Below are 19491 nucleotides of genomic sequence, written 5' to 3' on the forward strand. Positions count from 1 at the left end.
CTGTGTATGCATAGGCATACATAGGCAGACAAGGTTCTTTGGGTAAATGTGTGATACCTTTTATTAGACCAACTAAATAGTTGGAAAAATTGTTCTTTGCAAACTTCCAGGCACAAACACCCTTCTTCAGGCATAGGGAGAGTGCTATTGTGGTAGACATACTCTCTTTACCTAATCTTTGGAGGTTTGAAATATTAATGCATTCTCTCAAGTCACATGGCATCCAATATGTAACTTTGAAGGAAGAGTTTTGATTGCCAACCATCACCATTCATTAAAACTTTGTGTAAGTAAGGATATCAAAATAGAGCAGTCTCCACTGCTCATCACATTTGAAATTTTGCCTAAACAGACATGGCAACATTATCTGTATATAAGTTTACTTTCTTGCAACATAAGGGTAGGTCTGTAACTCAAATATCCACATTTAAAAATTAAAATACTACAGTAGCACACATGTATATACATCAATACATCCTTGTTTTTCATCATAATAGAAATATAAAAATTATTCTACCAGAGGTTTAACTTTAGTGAACATCATTGAATTATCTTTGTTTTTCATTTTAGATCCCTCATGTTCAAAGTGAAGTTGACTTCTTATTTTAACTAAGATTAATCTACAAAGTAACCAAACCAGAATGTTATACCAGTTGCTGTTTGATCTACCCTTATGTTTCTGGAAATATGACTAATTTATTTTTATCATTTTATATAATGCAAACAACACATTTGTTAATTTAGTCCATAAGAAATGGATAGACTGTAATTATTTATTAGGGGTGTGTGAAGCAAGCCCTTTTCAATTTGGATTCGGCCCAAATCAGAGACAGTGATTCAATTCATTGATTTGGATCGCTGTCCCTGATTCAATTCACCCGAATCCAAATCTGAAGGATTCGGACATAGACGCAGCTTAAAAAAAAAATGTCTACATACCTTGAGGTAGCAGGCGGGGCTCATGATCGCTGTGATGCTGGGGTGCATGGTATGTCTCACCGGCGTGCAGGGGGGCCCTCCATGTGCTCAGTGGCAAACCCAGAGGTGTTTCTGGTCCACTTCCGGGTCTGCTGAGCACACTGGGGAGCCCCCTGTGCTTCTGTGGGACACTCTACGTGCCCCAGCATCACAGTGATCATGAGCCCTTGCTACCTAGAGGTATGTAGAAAAAACATTGAAAGCTGTCTTTGTCCAACTCTTTCCAAATCTCTCCAAATCGATTAAGAGGGTTCCAATTCGATTTGGAGAGATTAAAGCATCCTCTGATTCGATTCAGAGATTCTCCACCAAATCAGGCCAGATCTCCACCAAATCAAATCAGGGACCAAAGCTTCGCACAGCCATATTATTTATGCAATAACACACAAAGCAACAGTTTTTTTGGTAAACATAATAGACTTTGGCCATGTACAGGCATTAAATTTCTGCTGGGAAAATTGCAGCTCTCTTGGTAAAAACCAAAAACGGTGGTTCTGGGAGAAAATAACCCATCTCTGACTTCCAGGAGAGCCTCCTGGTGGAATGAATGCCTATACCAGGGATCGGCAGTCTTTTTCAGCAGTGCCAAAAACACCCACAACCTCAACTTGTAAGATGTTGGCATGCCAGGTGTGGATGGTGGGGGAACTACAACTTTGTTGTGGCAGTGCAACCCGCACCTTCCCCAAGGTGTGCGTGCCAAGCAAACTGCCTTTGCATGTCATGCTGTGGCACCCATGTCGGGGGTTGCCTGCCTCTGGCCTATTCTCTTGCCCACCACTTGATTTCTCCCAGGACCAGGAGGAGCTGAGCTACTGGGAAATGGTACCTATGGCTTTCCAAGACGGGGGTGGTCTCAGGAAGCTGGGAGGAGCAGTTGGCTCTTCTCAGTTCCTCAGACAAAGGTCAGCTGCTCCTACACCTCCCATAGACCAGAAGGGAAGGGGAGGAACAGCTACCTGCTGTGCTCTGCCAGCTTCTTGCAAGAGTTCCTGGTGTGAGCAATGATGGGGCGGGGGCTTTGCCATGCTGTTCAGTATGTTTAGCTCCTGTGCACTGGCAGCCACGTGGAGGAGCAGTTGCTGCTTCCCCTGCATAGCGCTTTAGCCCTGCACCAGCAGCCCCACAGGTAGGACTGGGTGCGTGGCTTTTCAAGTGCTACACAGGAGGAAGCTTCCCCCCATGTGGCATCTTTAAGCCTGTGTCTGTAGCACTGCAGGGGTCCCTGGTCTGGGAGGCAGTGGGAGGGGGCATTACTCCCACTACTCCATTCCCATAGGACCAGAAGGTGTGGAGCAGCATGCTCCCTACCTTCTCCAGGCCAGTCTGGGGAAAGCAGGGGAGAGGGGGAAGTTCAGGCTGGAATGATTTGTAGCAGGGAAAATTTCCCCCTCAAAAAATGAAGGCCTTTGTTTTGTGATCCAGAATATGAAGCTGAAACGCTATCCTGGCATTGAATTTATAAATGAAAATAAGGAAAATAATTTAATTTTATATTCATCCAGCAACATTTCAAATTATTAATATTGCATTTACTATATAATAACATATAGTCTCAGATTGTCTAAGGTAAATAAGAAAGTTCAGCAATTGTTTTTTAATGTCTTGTGTGTAAAGACAGTAAAACTGTTGCTAGGAACTGATGAATCTGAATCTAAAGTGAGTTGTTTCTCTTTTTTGTTAATGATACTGAGCAGACATGACTTTTCCTATACGCTTCTTTGCAGCCCAGTGTGATTGAAAATATGACAGAATTTAAACGCAGTCTCCCACTGTTCCCGCTGGTGAAACCACATATCAATTTCATGGCTGCAAAACTGTGAAGATTCCCAATGGATGAAGAAATGCAAATGGATCAGTACCCGCATGTGTTCAGGGGGGTTTTATGATGAACAAAAATCTTAAATATGATTAGGATAAATGATCTGTCTATTATGAGAGTCTCTAATTCATTCTTGGTTCATTCAACATTAATTGCGTGCTTATGGTTATGAAGAATTAGAAAATCAGTTGTGATTGTGCGTCATTTATATTGCAGAAAAAGTGTTGAAAACCAAAATCAGCTTAAAAATAAAGACTCTTGTAGATGCATTATATTTTTTGAAATAGTATATCTTAATTTTCATTTCATTAACTGAATATTAACAAGCCTCCAGATCAAACTGATTTGGCTTAAAATGTCTACTTGGTCCAAAATACCATATAAAATAGCTCTGTAACAAATTTTATCAGGGAAAGAAAAAGCCTTGTTTGGATTTAAGAGAAAACCTTTTCATAAAAAGAGAGCTTAGACATATTTTGAAAAGTAGTGTTGAATGATACCTTTTTAAATGATCTACAATGCAAGCAACTTTTGTTTTCTTTTTAAGTTTTATGTAGTTCAGTGGAAAAGAGAAACTTTGACAATAAAATAATAAAAGAGGGAATTGTCTTTAACAGAAGAAGAGTAAATAAAGATACTGGCATGGTTTTAATCTTTGTACACATACTTGGGGACATTTTATATTTAAAACTCGTAAAATGCTGGAAACACTTGGGTACCCTATCTTTTTTTTGTTACCAAGAGAATTGTGCTGGTCTCTTGACAGGGTTAATATTCTGTTCAGTTTCTCAGGGTTATTCTGAGTTACTTCCATTGTTTATATAATTTAAAAAAAAATTAATTGTTCATAATCTACATGAGGCCTCCATCAGGGCCCCTGGCTCATCTTATTGGGCCTCAGCCCAACAAAGCAAGGTAGAGTGCACATCATTTTCAGTGCGAGTGCCTTTTGATATCAGCTTTGCTTTTTGATATGAGCATAGCCAAAGTTAAGTGTGGGGCCCTTCGGTACATCAGTGAAGTTTGCAGAATAAGGCTTTGTGGTGTAAATGCTCAGCCTTGGCACTTTTTTTTCTTTTTGCCCTTCTGATGTTGAAAATGAAACAGTAACAAAACACAATAATTAGTTCAGGTTGGTTCACAAAGTAATTCTTGAATTACTGAACCTGGTGATTTCAGTAAGGGTTCTGACTGAGTAAGGCATGGCAAGATTAGGCCCTAGAATAGAAAATTAAAAAACAAAAAAAGCACTGTATATTGTCTTAAAATATTTTGGTAATGACTAAACATCTTGTTGGTTAAATGTATATAATTCTCTATATTTGTGTAGGCAGGACAGGATGTGCTTAAGCCCTGAAAAGTTTGTCCTGACCAGGTGAACTCATGAGTAACAGTGGCATCATTTGAGTCTTTGCCTATAATTTACAGACTCTGAATCGGAGTCCCTGACCTCTCAAATATATTAAACACGCACATAATTTTCCTTGTGAGTAGCACCATTAGCTTCTGTGAGGGGGAGGGGGTTCCTTACACAAATAAGTTGAAATGTTGACTTCAAAGATATTACCCCTGTGAGTAAAATTCAGTGTGCTTAAATGTTTACAGGATTGTGGCCCTAAATTTGTATGTATCCAGGACATGCTGATTTGATTTAATAAGTGAGGCTAGTTTAAAATGCTGTTTGAAAGAGTAACAATGTGGACTGTTTATAAAGAAAAATGTTGAAATTGTACTGCTGCTTTTGATGCTACTTATTGTTAATAGAGGTCACTAACAGTTTTGTACTATAAAGAAAAAATATAAACACACTATGGAAAGAAAGCGGTGGTGCACTCTTTACCCTTTATCGCACTATTCATTCATATTTTGTGTATTGTAGTTTTCTTTGTCCATAATGTATTTTCTTTCTTCCTTTTAGGATAAGATTTGTATTATAGATATTAAATATTGACAGAACAATATAAAAATTATATTTTGGAACTTGATATTTAAACATGCTACTCTGAAAAAATAAAATATATCCTGTGTTTAAAAAAATAATGGAAATGCAATGAATTATAACTTTTCACAAATTATATAAAAATGGAATAGTATATTTAACACAGTACTACAAATTATGTAGTCCAGAAAAGAACATTGAATATTTTTAAAATCTGGAATGGAGGTGGGAACCCGTGTAGTTTGTCAGCAACTTTTAATTGCTTTTAAAGTGTTCTCCAGCATTTTACAGTTTCTGAGTTTGATACAGCGGTACAATTTGATAACTCAGGCATATTAATGGATTCATTTGAGTGGATCCAGAGCTGCAGTGTCTACAAGCAATAACAGACTACCTAGAATACACTGTAATTCTCAATTTTAGTGCTTGTTAACTAAGTTTATGTAACAAACCATAAATTATTATTAGAATATTGTAATTGCTGCAAGTGCTATTTTGAGCAGTTGATGTGGAATTGGGCGCATGTAACACAGCCAGTATGACAGAGTGCTAGAGTTATCCTGTTTACAATAAACAGTCTGAATTTAACCTTTGGAGTTTTTAATTCATTTTATTTTGATTTGCTACATACTGGGCATGTCTATACAGTTATTGTGCAGTAGTTACCGCGCATTTAGTTAAGTACTTGCTTAATGAAGTACTAACTAAATGCACAGTAACTACAGTTACTGCGCAGTAGCGCCAGTGCGTGGTTTTTTTCATGTCGGTTACTGCGCAGTAGCCGAATAACACAATACAATAGCTTTTTAGCACCATTTTTGACTGGCACGCTACTATACAGTGTTGTTAGGCTACTGCACAGTAAGCATCTCGTGTAGATGCACCCACTAGTAATGTTACATCTATCAGCTTGTGTGATTATTTTAAAGCGTTCATCTTCAAGTGCGGCTGACCCAACTTCATAAACTAGCTAGAATGGATGGTGTTGCTTTATAATAGTTCCATTCATTTCTTCTGGGAAAGTTCCAGAGGGCAGTCTCACATGTATGTTGCATAATTATCTGATCCAATGGCCACCCAACATGTTAGGGAGTGCATAAGTAGGTTAGATTGGTTACGTTTCTTATTCAGTGTGTATGTGTCTGAATGTGTGTGAAGATTTTCTAATATACGTAATGTGTGTGTGTGTGATATGTATGCAAATGTCTTTCTGTAAGGAAGTAGTTATAAAGGTGTTTTTGTTTCTATGGTTTTCTTTTAAGGATCAAAACTTAAACTTACAAGCTCACTACATCACTGCAGCCTAACCATTAAAATTAACCACTGCAGCTTTAACAATGTTATACTTCGATAAACTATTTACTTGTGGGGCCAGGGGGGTTCTGCATAGAAATGTATGAATGAGTCAAATGCTTTCCACAGCAGATTAGGGATTAGTTTGACTATGGACTGATGGGTAGTTACTGCTGGAATGGTAAATGGTATGAAGCATAAAGCCTTAATTCAGCCTTCTGTGCTGCTGCTAGTGTGGAGCTTCTTGGGAAGTGGTGTCATGTAGGTGGCTAGGAAAAAAGGTGTTTAAATGTGTCACTAGCACTGTAGAGAGTAGTCGGAAGGATTTGATAGTTTAGATTGTGGCTACAGGGCTGTTGTTCATTTTGAGTAGCAGTTGCCAGAATGTTTGGGCTTTTGAGAAATGAACTCTGAACCTTGGATTCTGAATGTGTGGTTTTCATCTAGCTTTGTGTGTCCTCTTTCATTAGCCAGTACCAGAGGCCACTGTTGAAGCGTAAGGTTCTTGCAATGGTAGTTGTACGATAATCTGTCTGTAACAATAGGTCTCATCCTGATTTCTTAATAGAGCAGTGGCTCTCAACTTTTTTAGATTCAAGGCACCCTTCAGAATATGCCGGCTTTTAGTTTTCATTTAGTTTGTTTGTTTGGGAGGGGAGGGGCGTTGACTACAGAAAACTAGTAGAGCAGTTCTTTTGCAACAATGAACTAAAAAAGATGACAGCAGTTCAGAATGTTTTTAACACTATGAATTCCCATTTTAAATCTCTGAGTTTATCTTCTGAACCATGTTTGCACACCTAACAGTGCTAATGTTGCATGGTACCCCATGGCTCCCTTGAAATGCTCTCTCCACACCTTGGGTGAAAATCACTGAGTTAGAGATTTGAGGCATAAAGTTTGTGATTCTTTCCAGAAAAGTTGTAACCAATTATGAGAACCCTTGAATATTCTATAAATACCCAGGTCTTTTCAGAATGTTGTTAAGTGTTTGGCCTTAACCATTTCCTATGGTAAGTTTTTAATCGCACATTGAGTGAGAAAGGTATTTCTTTGTATTGAGTTTTGAACTTCCTACCTTTTTAATTTAATATCTCCTAGTATCTTGAATTATGAGACAAAAATAGAAGTTTCCAAACTACCTACCTTTTCTATGCCTATTTTTATAGCTCTTCCTTTTCATCTGTCTGTCTCTCCTCCCTTCCCTCTCATGTTGAGAGGGTTTTCTATGTCCTTTTTCACATTATATTGATCTCAGGTCCATTTCTTACATTGATAGTTAAATAAAAAATTGATTTGAATAATAAAGATTCAAAGGATGTTTTATTATACTTTATTGCAGTATGACAGAATACATGGTACCTCTATACACGTAAGATGTATTTTCACTAATGACCCAAAAGAATGGATTCAAACTTAAAAACAATATTGGAAATAGCTTGTTACCACCATTTAAGAGGAAGCCTAGCATGTTTTAGGGAACTTCCAGCGGAGTCAATCTGGACTGCTCCACAGTACATAGTTTGAAGTTGATAGATGACCGCATATACTCTGGTGCATAAAGCAGAAAGTAAGATTTTGAATTAAAGTTTTTAAACGTTTGTGTAGGCAATCCAAGATCCTGCAAGAGAAAATGAATGTCATTCTTAAATGACTTAGTGCTCTGTTTTCTACAATGGATATTGGTGAATACTGATATCCAATTTAACTGTATTCAGACATTTAATGGGATTAATATTTCAAATACTTATGCAGGGTTTTTTTAATCTGTTCAGTAATTTGGAGTTGCCCAAGGCATGTATTCTTATTGTAAGCCGAGGACAAGGTCCACAGAAAGAGCTAGACACCACAAAGCTGAACATTGTAACTCCAAGTGCTTTGTCCTTGTAATGAAATGCACAGTCCTGAATTAATGGAATGCAGTCTTGTTCAATGCATGGGGATGATTAGGAATTTAAGAGTGAACTTTACAGTAGCTAGCACCCTGACCTGACCTATCCAGCAAGAAATGTTGAGGAAAGGGTGTACCTTAAATTCTGTCCTTTTCCAGGATCTAGATACATATGTTACAGAAAGGCATTTTCTTCCACTTGGGAGTCAGTTACCAAAGCCCTTTCTTACAAGGAAGTAGAGAATCTGTAGTATTTTATCCAGTAACTGTTTAATATAAAAATATGTAAACAGGCCTTGGAACAGAAATTGAAACACAGGTTTTTTCCATGTTCTAGGTGAGTGTCCTGATACCAGGTTTAATAGTTATGTTTGTGCTTCCTTTTATGCATGTTCTCTGGTCCAATTAATTTTTAATTTTTGTTAAGAAAAATAGAACAGTTGATGATCTCAAGAGATTCCTTCCAGCCCCTAACATCTATGAATCTATGCCTCACCCCAGAATTCCTTATAGCCTTGCTGCTAGTGCATACCTGAGAGGTGGGCAATGTGGGTTTGAATCCCCTCTGACCAACAGAGGAAATTGAAGCAGATGTCCTAGGTTGTAGGTGAATGCTTGTACCACTGAGCTAAAAAAAATAGCTGAGAGCAAGTGCAGTATCTCTGTTGCTGCTGCTTCTGTTATAGAGTCCTGGTATGTTCAGAATACCTACCAAGTGGAACTTCTCTGGTAACGTGGCTGATAGAGCACCTAGTTTGTGAAATGTAATAGGGCTCAAGTATGAGCCCAAGCATTGTTCTACTCAGAGCTTGGGCTCGTTCGTGCTTGAGCCCTATTAAGTAGGCCCTACTGACCTACTCAGTAATGTCAAGAAAGATACAAAAATCAAGATTTGTGAGGTGAGGTAATATCTTTTATTGGACCATGCTGTATAGCTAGTTGGAAGTGGCTTCCTCCCACCTGAAGCCCAAAAGCTTTTCTTCTCTATTAGCTGTACAGTGTTACATTGTCTCACAGACCTTGCTGCTTTCGTATCCCTGGACCATCAGTTAGGCCACCACAACCACTGAGATTTCACCGCATGCATAGAAATAGTGTGTTAGATTCATAGATCCATAGATGTAGGGTCAGAAGGAACCTAACTAGATCTTCAAGTCTGACCCCCTGCCCTGGGCAGGAGAGAATACTGGGCTCAAATGACCTCAGCTAGGTAACTATCAAGCCTCCTCTTAAAGACCCCGAAGGTAGGAGCCAGCACCACCTCCCTTGGAAGTTGGTTCCAGATCCTAGCCGCCCTGACTGTGAAGTAGTGCCTTCTAATGTCCAGCCTGAACCTACTCTCAAACAACTTATGGCTGTTATTCCTTGTTACCCTGGGAGGTGCTCAGGTGAACAGGGTCTCTCCTGTTCCCCACTGGTCCCCCCTGGTAAGTTTATAGATGGTCATCAGGTGCCCTCTCAGTCTTCTCTTGTGAAGGATGAACAGGTTCAGGTCCTGTAGCCTCTCCTCATAGGGTCTGTCTTGCTGTCCCCGGATCATGCAAGTGGCCCTCCTCTGGACCCTCTCGATCCTAGCCACATCCCTCCTGAAGTGCGGCGCCCAGAACTGGACACAGTACTCCAACTGTGGCCTGACCAGTGTTGCATAGAAGGGGAGGATCACCTCCTTGGCCCTGCTTGTGATGCATCTGTGGATGCATGACAAAGTGCGATTAGCCTTCCTGACTGTGTCCTCACATTGGTGGCCTATGTTCATTTTGGAATCGATAATGACTCCAAGATCCTTTTCTGCCTCTGTGCTGATGAGAAGGGAGTTCCCCAGCCTGTAGGTATGCTGCTGGTTCTTACTGCCCAAGTGCAGTACCCTGCACTTGTCAGTATTGAATCCCATCCTATTCTCATTCGCCCACCCCTGTAACCTGTCCAGGTCCAGCTGTATCCTGTCCCTCCCTTCTAGCATTAGGAGTTTTGCAAATTTTAATATGGAAAACTTTAGCATTGACAGACTTAAGGTGCACATAGCGTTAGGCAGCAGTTGAGTTGGGGGTTTTGAGGATTGAAATTTTGGACTTGGAGGCCTGTGGGAGATATTTAGGTGGCACTTGGGACTAAATCAAAGGACCTAGTTCTAAGTATAGCATAGGCACGTCTACATGTTCATTAATGTGAAGTGGTTACTGCACATAAATGTAGTACTTGTATAATCAAGTACTACATTTATGCACAATAACTGGAGTTACTGCACAGTAGCACCAATGCACATCTTTTTAGCAATGCTACTGTGCAGTAGCCTAATAATACTGTGCAGTAGCGTATTAGCACTGTTTCTAAAGCAATTAATCTGACATAGAGTTGATAGAGCCAGTTTTAAAACACCAGAAGCTTATATACATTTTATAGCTGTACTATTCAGAAATTATTAACTTTATATTCCTCAAGCTTTCCTACTTGCCTTGGAAGTTACTGAAACTTAGCATGAGAAATCTCAATTCAAACTTTTTTTTCATTAAAGATAGAAAGGCTCACAATGGATTAGCTCCTTCATCTTTGAAGTCAGAACAGGATATTGAATGGTTCTGTATTTCTCTAGGTTTTCCTTTTCTGTTTAGAGAAACTATGTTTACAAACCCTTTTATATCCTAAGCTTCCAGCATCACAAATGAAATTTTGAGAAGCATTTAAATGTGATTATGATCACATCCTTTCTGGTTAATCACTAAGGTATAATATTTGTTAAGGCTGAAACTACAAATCTGGAAAAGCTATGGCAATGACTGCCATAATTTCTCTATTTTGTTGAATATGCATTTCTTTTATGAATGACAAAAACAGTCCTAAAAAGACTGCAGTATGGAATGAGCTTTAAGATTATGTAAGTTTATGCCAGATAGCTGAGTCTGGCATCCACCCAAGCTGTGTACCTACTTGTTGCTTCTTGACCCATGTTCAATAGCTGAGAGGACAGCCATTCGTCACTTGCTACTTCTTGCCAGTGCCTATCGCCAAGGTGAGATGACTGGAAACTGGCTAGTGTTGCTCTCACTATACCTATCAGTTTACAGCCACCAAGGGGTGGGGAATGTATGTTTTAGGCTATGTTTTTATGATTAATGTTCAGCCAGTTCGATTATGGCAAGCTTTAATCATAAAGATCACTCTTAGAATGTTCATAACCAGGAGATTCAGCCTGAGATCTGGTTCTCCAAACCACAAGAAGATTTAAGTGATTAGGTAGGTGGTTTTTAGTAATCATCTGTAAATAGGTGTTATTCAACCAGAAGGGGTCTGCTGATGTATATACATCACATGACTCTCGATGTAATGAGTAACCTAATAAGGCTGGACGTTAAACATCTTTTTAAGGGATATATGCTGTAATAAGTTTAAGGGTGGCATATGCCTAGCGTGAAGAATGCATATGCAAAGACTGTTTGTATCGTGGAATGTCACTTACTAGCTCAAACGTGTTATGAATTTTAAAATATAGAAAATCATCAAATCATGTATGCAAAAATGTACAGTGGCCTATGGTGTTTGCCCCTATCCTGCACCCACTTAATAAAATAGTTAAATATGGACTACCATAACAGTATTTATAAATCAAAATCAACTAACTGCATGCCATTTTGTTCCCCTTTTGTCTGACATTCTCTGTAGGTGTCAAATCATATATAGTCTTAATATAGTTTATAAATTCCTGGAGGCATGGACTATGTATTGTTTGTAAACTGTCAGTGTAGAACTATGGCATCATATAAATAATAACCTTTACTAGATTTACATTTTAAATTAAAAAATTAAGACTGAACAGAAAAGCTATTCTTCAGTTAGGAGCATCCTAGTAGCTTTTGAGTTTTTGAAAATATCAGCATGATAGCTGACATGATCTCACTTCCTTTTTCAGGTTTTCAGTCTCTCCTGACCAAGCCAAAACAGTAAAGTGTCAAGCTTAAAACTTCTAGTACATCTGCTGGTCTAATGTGCAGTGCAGATGTATTTACTGCCTAGTATCTAAGTAACCATAGTTTCCAGAATATGTATCTTTTATGAATGGTTTTTAACCTAACTTTTTTAGAACATTTTAAAATAGCAGAGCTAGTAATATTTGAATAGTGCAATAGTTCTGCCATTGTATGGAAAACTTCAAATGACCAGGATTTAGCCACAGAAAAGTCTATGCAGACAGACCCTAATGTCCACACAGTGTTCCTTCCCATGGTTTACTACTTTGTAGAATCAAAGTCTAACTTTGTAAAAGTTCCGTAGAGTACATCGTAAGATGTTAAAGAAGCTGCCTTGCAGTCCCACAGGGGTCATTGTACATCATTAGAACAAACGATTTAATTAAAAATAAAGAAATAAATATGTCTCTTTTGTAAAACCCTCATTTTTAAGGGCTTGATCTATCTGTTTGATACCTTTTTATAAAATAAATAATGCTCCTTTTCAAAATTGTGGGGAGCAGTGTACATGACTGACAACACAGCAACTCTGGAAGATCTGCCTTTTAATGAAAAATGAGTAAGTTTTATGTGACAAGTGCCCCATTAAATAAGGTGGTAGGGGGATATTCAGTGCAGTAAATAAGCTGAAAAAGTTCCATACTCCATTGGAAATTTCTGGTTCATTGAAAATCCTGAGATGCAGTATAGAGATATCACAGATCCAAGATATCAAATACCAGTATTAGCAGACATAGGCACAGTTCAAAGAAGATTACTGGTTAATTGCTATTGCAGATGCCAAACTGGGCTAGCTTCAGCAAGTGGCTCCACATCTTCTGACCCATGGCAGCCCTTCTGTAGTACCGCTGCTGTTCCAAAATCTGCAGTGTTTCTTCAGTTCTGGGACTGGGTAAAAGGCAACAGGGAGAAAGGGTGATCTTCCCCTTTCCTTAGTGTTTCTGATGTACTCTAAAAGGAATTGTATATTTTGTTAGCATTTGTATGATAAAAAATGTGAATTCAGTTTTTTTGGTACTCGGCAAGTAAAATCACAACTTTCTCTAACGATTATAATTTGTAGAACTGTTAGCCCTGCAGTTAAAAGTGGGTAAACTTGGTTTTAGTCTCTCTTACGCAATTAATACAATGATGTAATATCACAGATACTGAATCACAACCTTATTAAACGCAGTATGATGCCAATTTTGTAATCAGTTACACATGCAATTAACATGGACTTGAATAAGACTGTTCCCCAAGTATTTGAAAATTATAGGGTAACTTAAACTTGTACCAAATTTAGGCCTTGATCTAGAACATACTTGGGTGGAATGGGTAAGAAAGAACCAAATTTAGGCTGCAAAATTTTACACTGATGATGATTCAAAAGAATGAAACACCAAAGTATGATTTCTGAGTTTGCAAAATTGGCCCTTTTTTATGAGCTAAACAGATTTGATTTGACAATAATTGGATCCTTCAGTGCCATTTTTGTAGTCATTTTAAGAGTAGAGCTGCAATTTGGATTTTTGGTCTACACTATTAAGTAATGACCATTTACTGTTTGAATGTGACTGGGGGGGCATGGGTTCATTTATAGCTGTTTTTTTTTTTTGTTGTTGTTTTTTTTACTATATCAAAGTTTTTAAAAATGTGCTATGCAAAAGCCATTTAAATTCTATTATTTTTTTCTTTTTATAGAAATTGTTGAATTTTTTTTAAATAACTTCATTTTTTCTTTAAAAAATATGTAAAATTTAATTTTTATTGTTTGGAAAAAATAATGTAAAGTGCTGTATAAGAAATGTCATCTTAAAAGATCTACTCTGAAAAGTGATGCTGTCATGGTATCTTTCACATCACATAAAAATTGTGATAAAAATTCTTCTTGGTGCTATAAGACTATTGTTGTTGTTCCCTGTAATAATGTGAAGTTTTTGAAGAAGTTGTGCATCTCACTTTTTTGTGTATTAACTGAATTTCTTCACGTTTTCATGAAGAGAATCTTAAGAGGGGAGGGAATGTATGGTTTGAAAAAACAAAAAACCTTAATGAGAAAACTTTACATGATTGTCTGGGAAAAATAAATTACTTCACAGTCACAAAACAGTATCTGCAAAAATGTCATTATTTTATTGCACAGTTTTTTTCACGGTTTATTATGTTGTCTGTCCCAAACCGATCCTTCAAAAAATTTAAAAGGAAATAGTATTAATTCTTTCTTTACATATCCAGTTGTCCTTAATATTCTAATTTCTTTAGTACAAAATAAAGTTATTGAATACTTCCATGCAAAAGTACTTCAAGTTACTTCCAGTTTTACATATGTGTGGAGCTTGTACTAGGTGAATCTGTTCAAAACTTGTAAACATAACTATTTGTCCCTTCTTAGAGAGTGAAATCCTTTTTTAAGCTATTTTTTCTGTACACACCTTGACATCTCATTTTCTGTTGTATGTGTGTTTTTGACATCAGAAATACCGAATCCCACAACTGATAAAACTATTTATGCTATTGTCTGAAGGAAAACAGTTCCACCTTGCGTAAAGCTTCCCCTTCTAATAGTGTGTCCCTGTGTTCTTGGTCATTTGCGGCTCTAGGGCAACAAATGTGGGCTTGACCCACCTCTAATTTAAAATAATCATTTCCCTTTTTATGGTTTCTGGAAATAATTTCCCCTGTTCCACCAGCCTGAGCTAAAAATTACCCTTTTGATATTAAACAACCCATAGGATGGGGGAGCTAATTGTTTCATTTGCTCCATTCACATGAACTAGACAGTTGTGGGACCTCCTTTCATTGCCTCTCCTCGTTTCTCCAGGCGACCCGATTTCAGACACTACCTCCTGCTGAACCAGGAGAGTTCAAGGGCTCTACTGTGCTTCCTTGCCAGATTCATGTTCTTTGCAATTTCCATGTGACAGAGACCCAGAGCCTGTGGAGACCATCTAGTCCCAACCATTACTGAGCAGGCAGCTTGGTCCTGCAGCAGTTACTTCCCCCACTCCTGCTCCCCATGAAGTTGGTACACGGAGCTCAGTTGAGCACAGACCAAAGCCACCTCTGGGCTACTTTTGTGCCCAGGCCTGACCTTTCAGCCCTTGCCCTGATGCAGCTTCATCCCAGGCCCCACACAGACATGCTTAAAAGTGAGTTTCCCACTCCCCATCCCTCCCTTCCCCACTGTGTGGCCATCAGCCTCTGGCTGCACAAGCCGCTTCACCATCAGTGGGATGCAGGGCAGCCCTGTTTCCCAGTATGTTGGTACAGTCTGGACCATGGACCACCCTGGCCTGTGCCAGGGACCCACAGGGTAGGAGGAGCCGCGTGACAGCTCTGGGCAGGTGGTAGCCTCAATTGAGCTCCAGGCTCGGATGCAAAAAGCTGAGTGGAGGCTGCTGTACCAGGGAACGTGGTTTGGTAGTGAATAACTGCAGCCCCGGGTTTCAGCTCCCTCACATGCCTGCGGTGGGGAGGGGCCTTTCACTGAGGTGGGGAAAGAGAAGGCGATGGAGCTACATGCCAGGGTAGGCAAGGCTTAGGCCAGGATAGGTGAGGTGCTCATGTTGCATTGAGGCTGTCGATGCAGCAGCAGGTGGGTGGGCCAAGGTGGGGATGTAGAGCCCACCCCTGCCTTTGCACTGTAGTGGCCCAGTCAAGCACTGTGGAAGCAGCCTCTGCAGCACCGCCCTGCAGAGCCTGCAGTGCCTTGGGGGCTGGGGCGGCCCCAGCCGGCGCAGAGCTGCGCCTTGGCACTATGCTGCTAGTGGTGGTTCCCCTGTGGGCCTGAGGCTGCCACCTGGGCTGGGGGCCATTGAGCCAAGCTAGCTGGGAAGAGCCTATCAGGATGGAAGGATGTAGTGAGACTTGGGGGCAGGAGGCACATTCCCTGCCCCAGGCTCAGAGATGCCCTGTGCAGCCTCCTTGAGTGTAAGGATGGGCCGCACAAGCCTGGCACTGTTTCGATGGTTTCAGATGGGGAAGGTTTTCAGTTGGTGTCCTGATGCCTGTATCTTGGGAGTGGCCACATCAAACAGTAGTGCAGGGCACCTGCCTGCCTGTTATAGACAAAACCCTTGGCTAGAAAAAAGCGTTGCTGTGGGCAGTCCCTCAGTTGGGGGATTTATTCTGAGAGACACCTACTCAAGAACTCAGACCTTGAGCATGACAGACCTGAGGCTACCTGCACACCCTTAAATTGATCCTTTAGTGACTGCATTATGTCATGATCCAGGATGGCTGTTTTCAGGGACCCCAGCCTCCTACCAGACCCAAAATGTGACATCAGGGATGCCCAGGTGGGCTGTTAGCAGGTTTTGGACCTTAAACCCACCCTTAGGCCTCCACTGTTTAAGCAAAAAAGCAATAATAATTTATCTTCCAAGTGGCCCCACCACTAAAGGAGGATAGGAGACATGACCCCTGTGTTTTACAGATACTGGCTGACAGTTAAGGAGTAGTATATTCCATCCAAACCATTATATGCTGCCAACTGCAACAGCCTCTTTATGCAGGAGTCCTTTCCCTTCCACAACCTCTAGTTCCTTGCCTCTGCTCCCTTATGACTGGAAGCTTGCAGTCCCCTGGATTTCTTTAGTTGTTCTTAGGTCATGTACAGACATTCACTTTATCCTGGGAGAGTTGCTGCTCTACCAGGAGAAACCATGAGCGTACAGATGTTCAGGATTTTTCAACCAGAGCCAAAACAGCTGCTCCAAGAGAAAAATAACCTAAGAAAAACCCTGGGAGTTTCTCCTGGAAGAATAAGGACACATTGTTTAATGAGAGAAGCTACAGCACAGTTGTCTAGCATCCTGGGGTGCTTTGCTTCCTCCCTGCTTACTGGACTTCACTGCTCCAGCAGGGACCAGAGCATGCCTCTTTCCCAACCTGACATTGTTCTGCAGAGAGACATAGGTTGACCCTGACCAGTCTGTGTCGGTCTGTCATGGCTATTCTGTCCACTGCTGCCTTCTGTCTCCAGGCAGACTAAGGGAGCCTGCAAAGGATACAGACATATCTTCACAGCCCTCCCTCCCCAGCTGTGCAGTGTCAGCACTGCAAGCTTTCTTCTCTTCAGGAGTTCAGGATTCAAATGTTTGTTCAGGTGTCTCTGGGTAAGCTTTTTTTTTCCAGAACACACCTGGGAAAATTCTCCTAGATCATGTTAATGTATATACACAGATTAGACAATATTCTGCATATTTGCTTGCTTCATGTTCGGTGCCACCAGTTTTCTCTGGCTTCTCTTGCATCCAGATTCCTTGCACGGTGTGTGGTAGGATTCACTAAGCAGTTGAGCATTCAGAATGGATGCTGGGCAAGAAAATGCATTGACAACAGCACAAAAACACTGAGCACCCTCCCCGCTTCCTCTCAATCATGAAAAACCAGTGAAATTGTGTGAATTGTCTCCATTTGTTTAAAAAATGAACTTCCTGCTGTAGGATAAGAGTCAAATGGGTCAAATCATAGAAAATTACAGTTGGAAGGGACCTCAGGAGGTAGCCTGAAGGGAGCAGTGGCTGGGTCATGGCAGCAGGGTAGAGCACAACCCCACGCTGCCATGCCCAGTGCTGCTGGGCAGGCAGGGGGCACTTAACCATGGCAGCACAGGGCTTCACCACCCAGCCCCATTTTGCCCTGCTGCACCGGGTCCCACCTGCTGGGCTGCAGAGGTCCCAAGGGCAGGGCAGTAGGGCAGGGAGCTCAAGCCCACAGCAGGCAGCTTGCATCCACCTCCACCACAGGTGCTGCTCCCACCCTGCCACCTGTTGGGGAGGAGGAGCCAGGTTCTGTGCTGTGCTCCATGCTGGGGCTGCAACAGCTGCCATGAGCCCCATGCTGACATGGCAAGGTACCCCTGCCCATCTGACAGCAGTAGCAGAGGGCACAACCCCACACTATCATGCCCAGTGCTGCTGGGTAGGCAGGGGGTGCCTCACCATGGCAGCATGGGGCTTGCAACAGCCGCACTGACCTTCCCCACCCAGCCCCATTCTGCCCTGTCGCACCAGGTCCCAGTCACTGGGCTGTGGAGGCCCCAGTGGCAGAGAAGCAGAGCAGGGAGCCCAAGCCCGCAGCAGGCAGCCCACATCTGCCCCTGCCTCGCACACAAATCTGGAGGGCATTTGCCCCCCATGCCCACCCCAGGAGTGTGTGCGGGGGGGGGGGGAGCCAGGCCCCCTGCACCTTAGACAAGCCACCCACATCCTGTCCCACTTCTTGCCTGGGCCCTGTGGCTGTACATGGCCCCAGGTCCCAAGCCCCACATGCCACCTATGAGAAACTCAATTCTACCCCCACCCCAACTGCTCAGACTTATCTGCAGAAGCTGCTTTCCAGGCTGCCTGGCACCCATGTGCATGTTTACATGCACACATGCACATTGCGCCCCCTGCCTAACCGCTCTCCTCCAGCTCCCCACAGCCCCTTGCAGGCTGGAACTCTGCCAACCTGCAAGGGGAAACGCACCTCAACCTGCATTTTTCTCCTTTAAAGGAGAAAATCCAGGTTTTACTGCATTTTTCCACAGTGAACAGAAAACCTGGATCCCTGGTAATTTTTTCATTCACAGATAAGTGAATATATTATACATTACAAAAGGCAGAGGTTCCTCTAACTAGCTTAATGTCATTGTAAATACAATGCCATCTGATTGAAGGATCTCTGACTGTGCCAGATAAGGAGGTAGGGCTTTCTTGCTTGACCATTGATTGATTTATTTCTTTTTATCCTGACTCCTGCTTGTAATTATCTTAAATCAATCATGCAATGAGCTGATGACCTTTCTGACTCTTATTTAAGAACTTAATTCAGCTCATCTATATCACTTAGGATGCTACTTTGGGTTTGGGGAATCAGGCATAAATGATACTCTGGCAAGAGAGGCATCAATATGATGGATAAATAAATTGTTCTTTTTTAGGCTTCCAGTTCTGAAGAGTACATTGCAAAAGTAACACATTCTTAGTTTGAGAGAGAAGTCTTGTGTATTATAAAGTCACCCTCTGACTGACTTGAACTCTTGAGCTTTCAATTGAATAATTGCACTGTGATTTGAAACATTTTGAATTATTTAAATTCCTATTTGCTGTAATTGAATAACATTGTGCTTGGTGATTTACAATGTGCTTGAATTAATTATGACATTTTGTTAAATTCCCTTTTGTCTTTTCTTATGTCACCTTTTTATTTTATAGTTCTTGGCAGAAGAAATATATGGCTGTGGCGCCACATTCATGTTCATCTTTTCTCCGTGCTGAATGTTTTTTTGACCCCTGGTTATCCACAGTGGGGTGGGGGGGAAATGGAGCGGCACATGCAGTGGCAGCGTGCACCACCCACAGCCAGAGCCTGGCTGGCAGGAGCCATGCTCAACCGCCAGGCAGGCTTCGTGTGGCAGGAGCAATGCAGCTGTAGCCCTGGGAGGCCCCGAGGGCCCCAGATAAGGCTGCTAGGCCAGTCTAGTGCTGGCCTGAGCCTCCCCTACCCCACCCAGGGTAACTTGCCGTGTGCCAGAGTGCGCATGGCACAGGTGTTCCCCAGGGACCATTAGCAGTAGGAAAAGTGAGCTGCTGCTAGTTGTCCACAGGGAACCAAATATGAATACCATGTGGGCGTG

General features: G+C 41.4%; 2 protein-coding genes across 7 annotated transcripts in view; one reads left to right on the plus strand and one right to left on the minus strand.

Moving 5' to 3' along the window:
• IDE (insulin degrading enzyme) overlaps positions 1-5327 on the plus strand; it is a 106356-nt gene extending 101029 nt beyond the window's left edge. For all 6 annotated transcript variants that reach the window (XM_059729980.1, XM_014607816.3, XM_019484232.2 and 3 more), the window contains exon 25: positions 2706-5327. In XM_059729980.1, coding sequence (XP_059585963.1) covers positions 2706-2801 — 96 coding nt within the window. In that variant the 3' untranslated portion in view covers positions 2802-5327. The remainder of the gene's footprint in view (positions 1-2705) is intronic.
• Positions 5328-7351: 2024 nt separating this feature from the next.
• MARCHF5 (membrane associated ring-CH-type finger 5) overlaps positions 7352-19491 on the minus strand; it is a 77076-nt gene continuing 64936 nt past the window's right edge. The window contains exon 6 of the mRNA XM_059729983.1: positions 7352-12836. Coding sequence (XP_059585966.1) covers positions 12762-12836 — 75 coding nt within the window. The 3' untranslated portion in view covers positions 7352-12761. The remainder of the gene's footprint in view (positions 12837-19491) is intronic.

This window comes from Alligator mississippiensis, chromosome 6 (assembly GCF_030867095.1).
Source record: "Alligator mississippiensis isolate rAllMis1 chromosome 6, rAllMis1, whole genome shotgun sequence".
NCBI classification, from domain to species: Eukaryota; Metazoa; Chordata; order Crocodylia; family Alligatoridae; genus Alligator; species Alligator mississippiensis.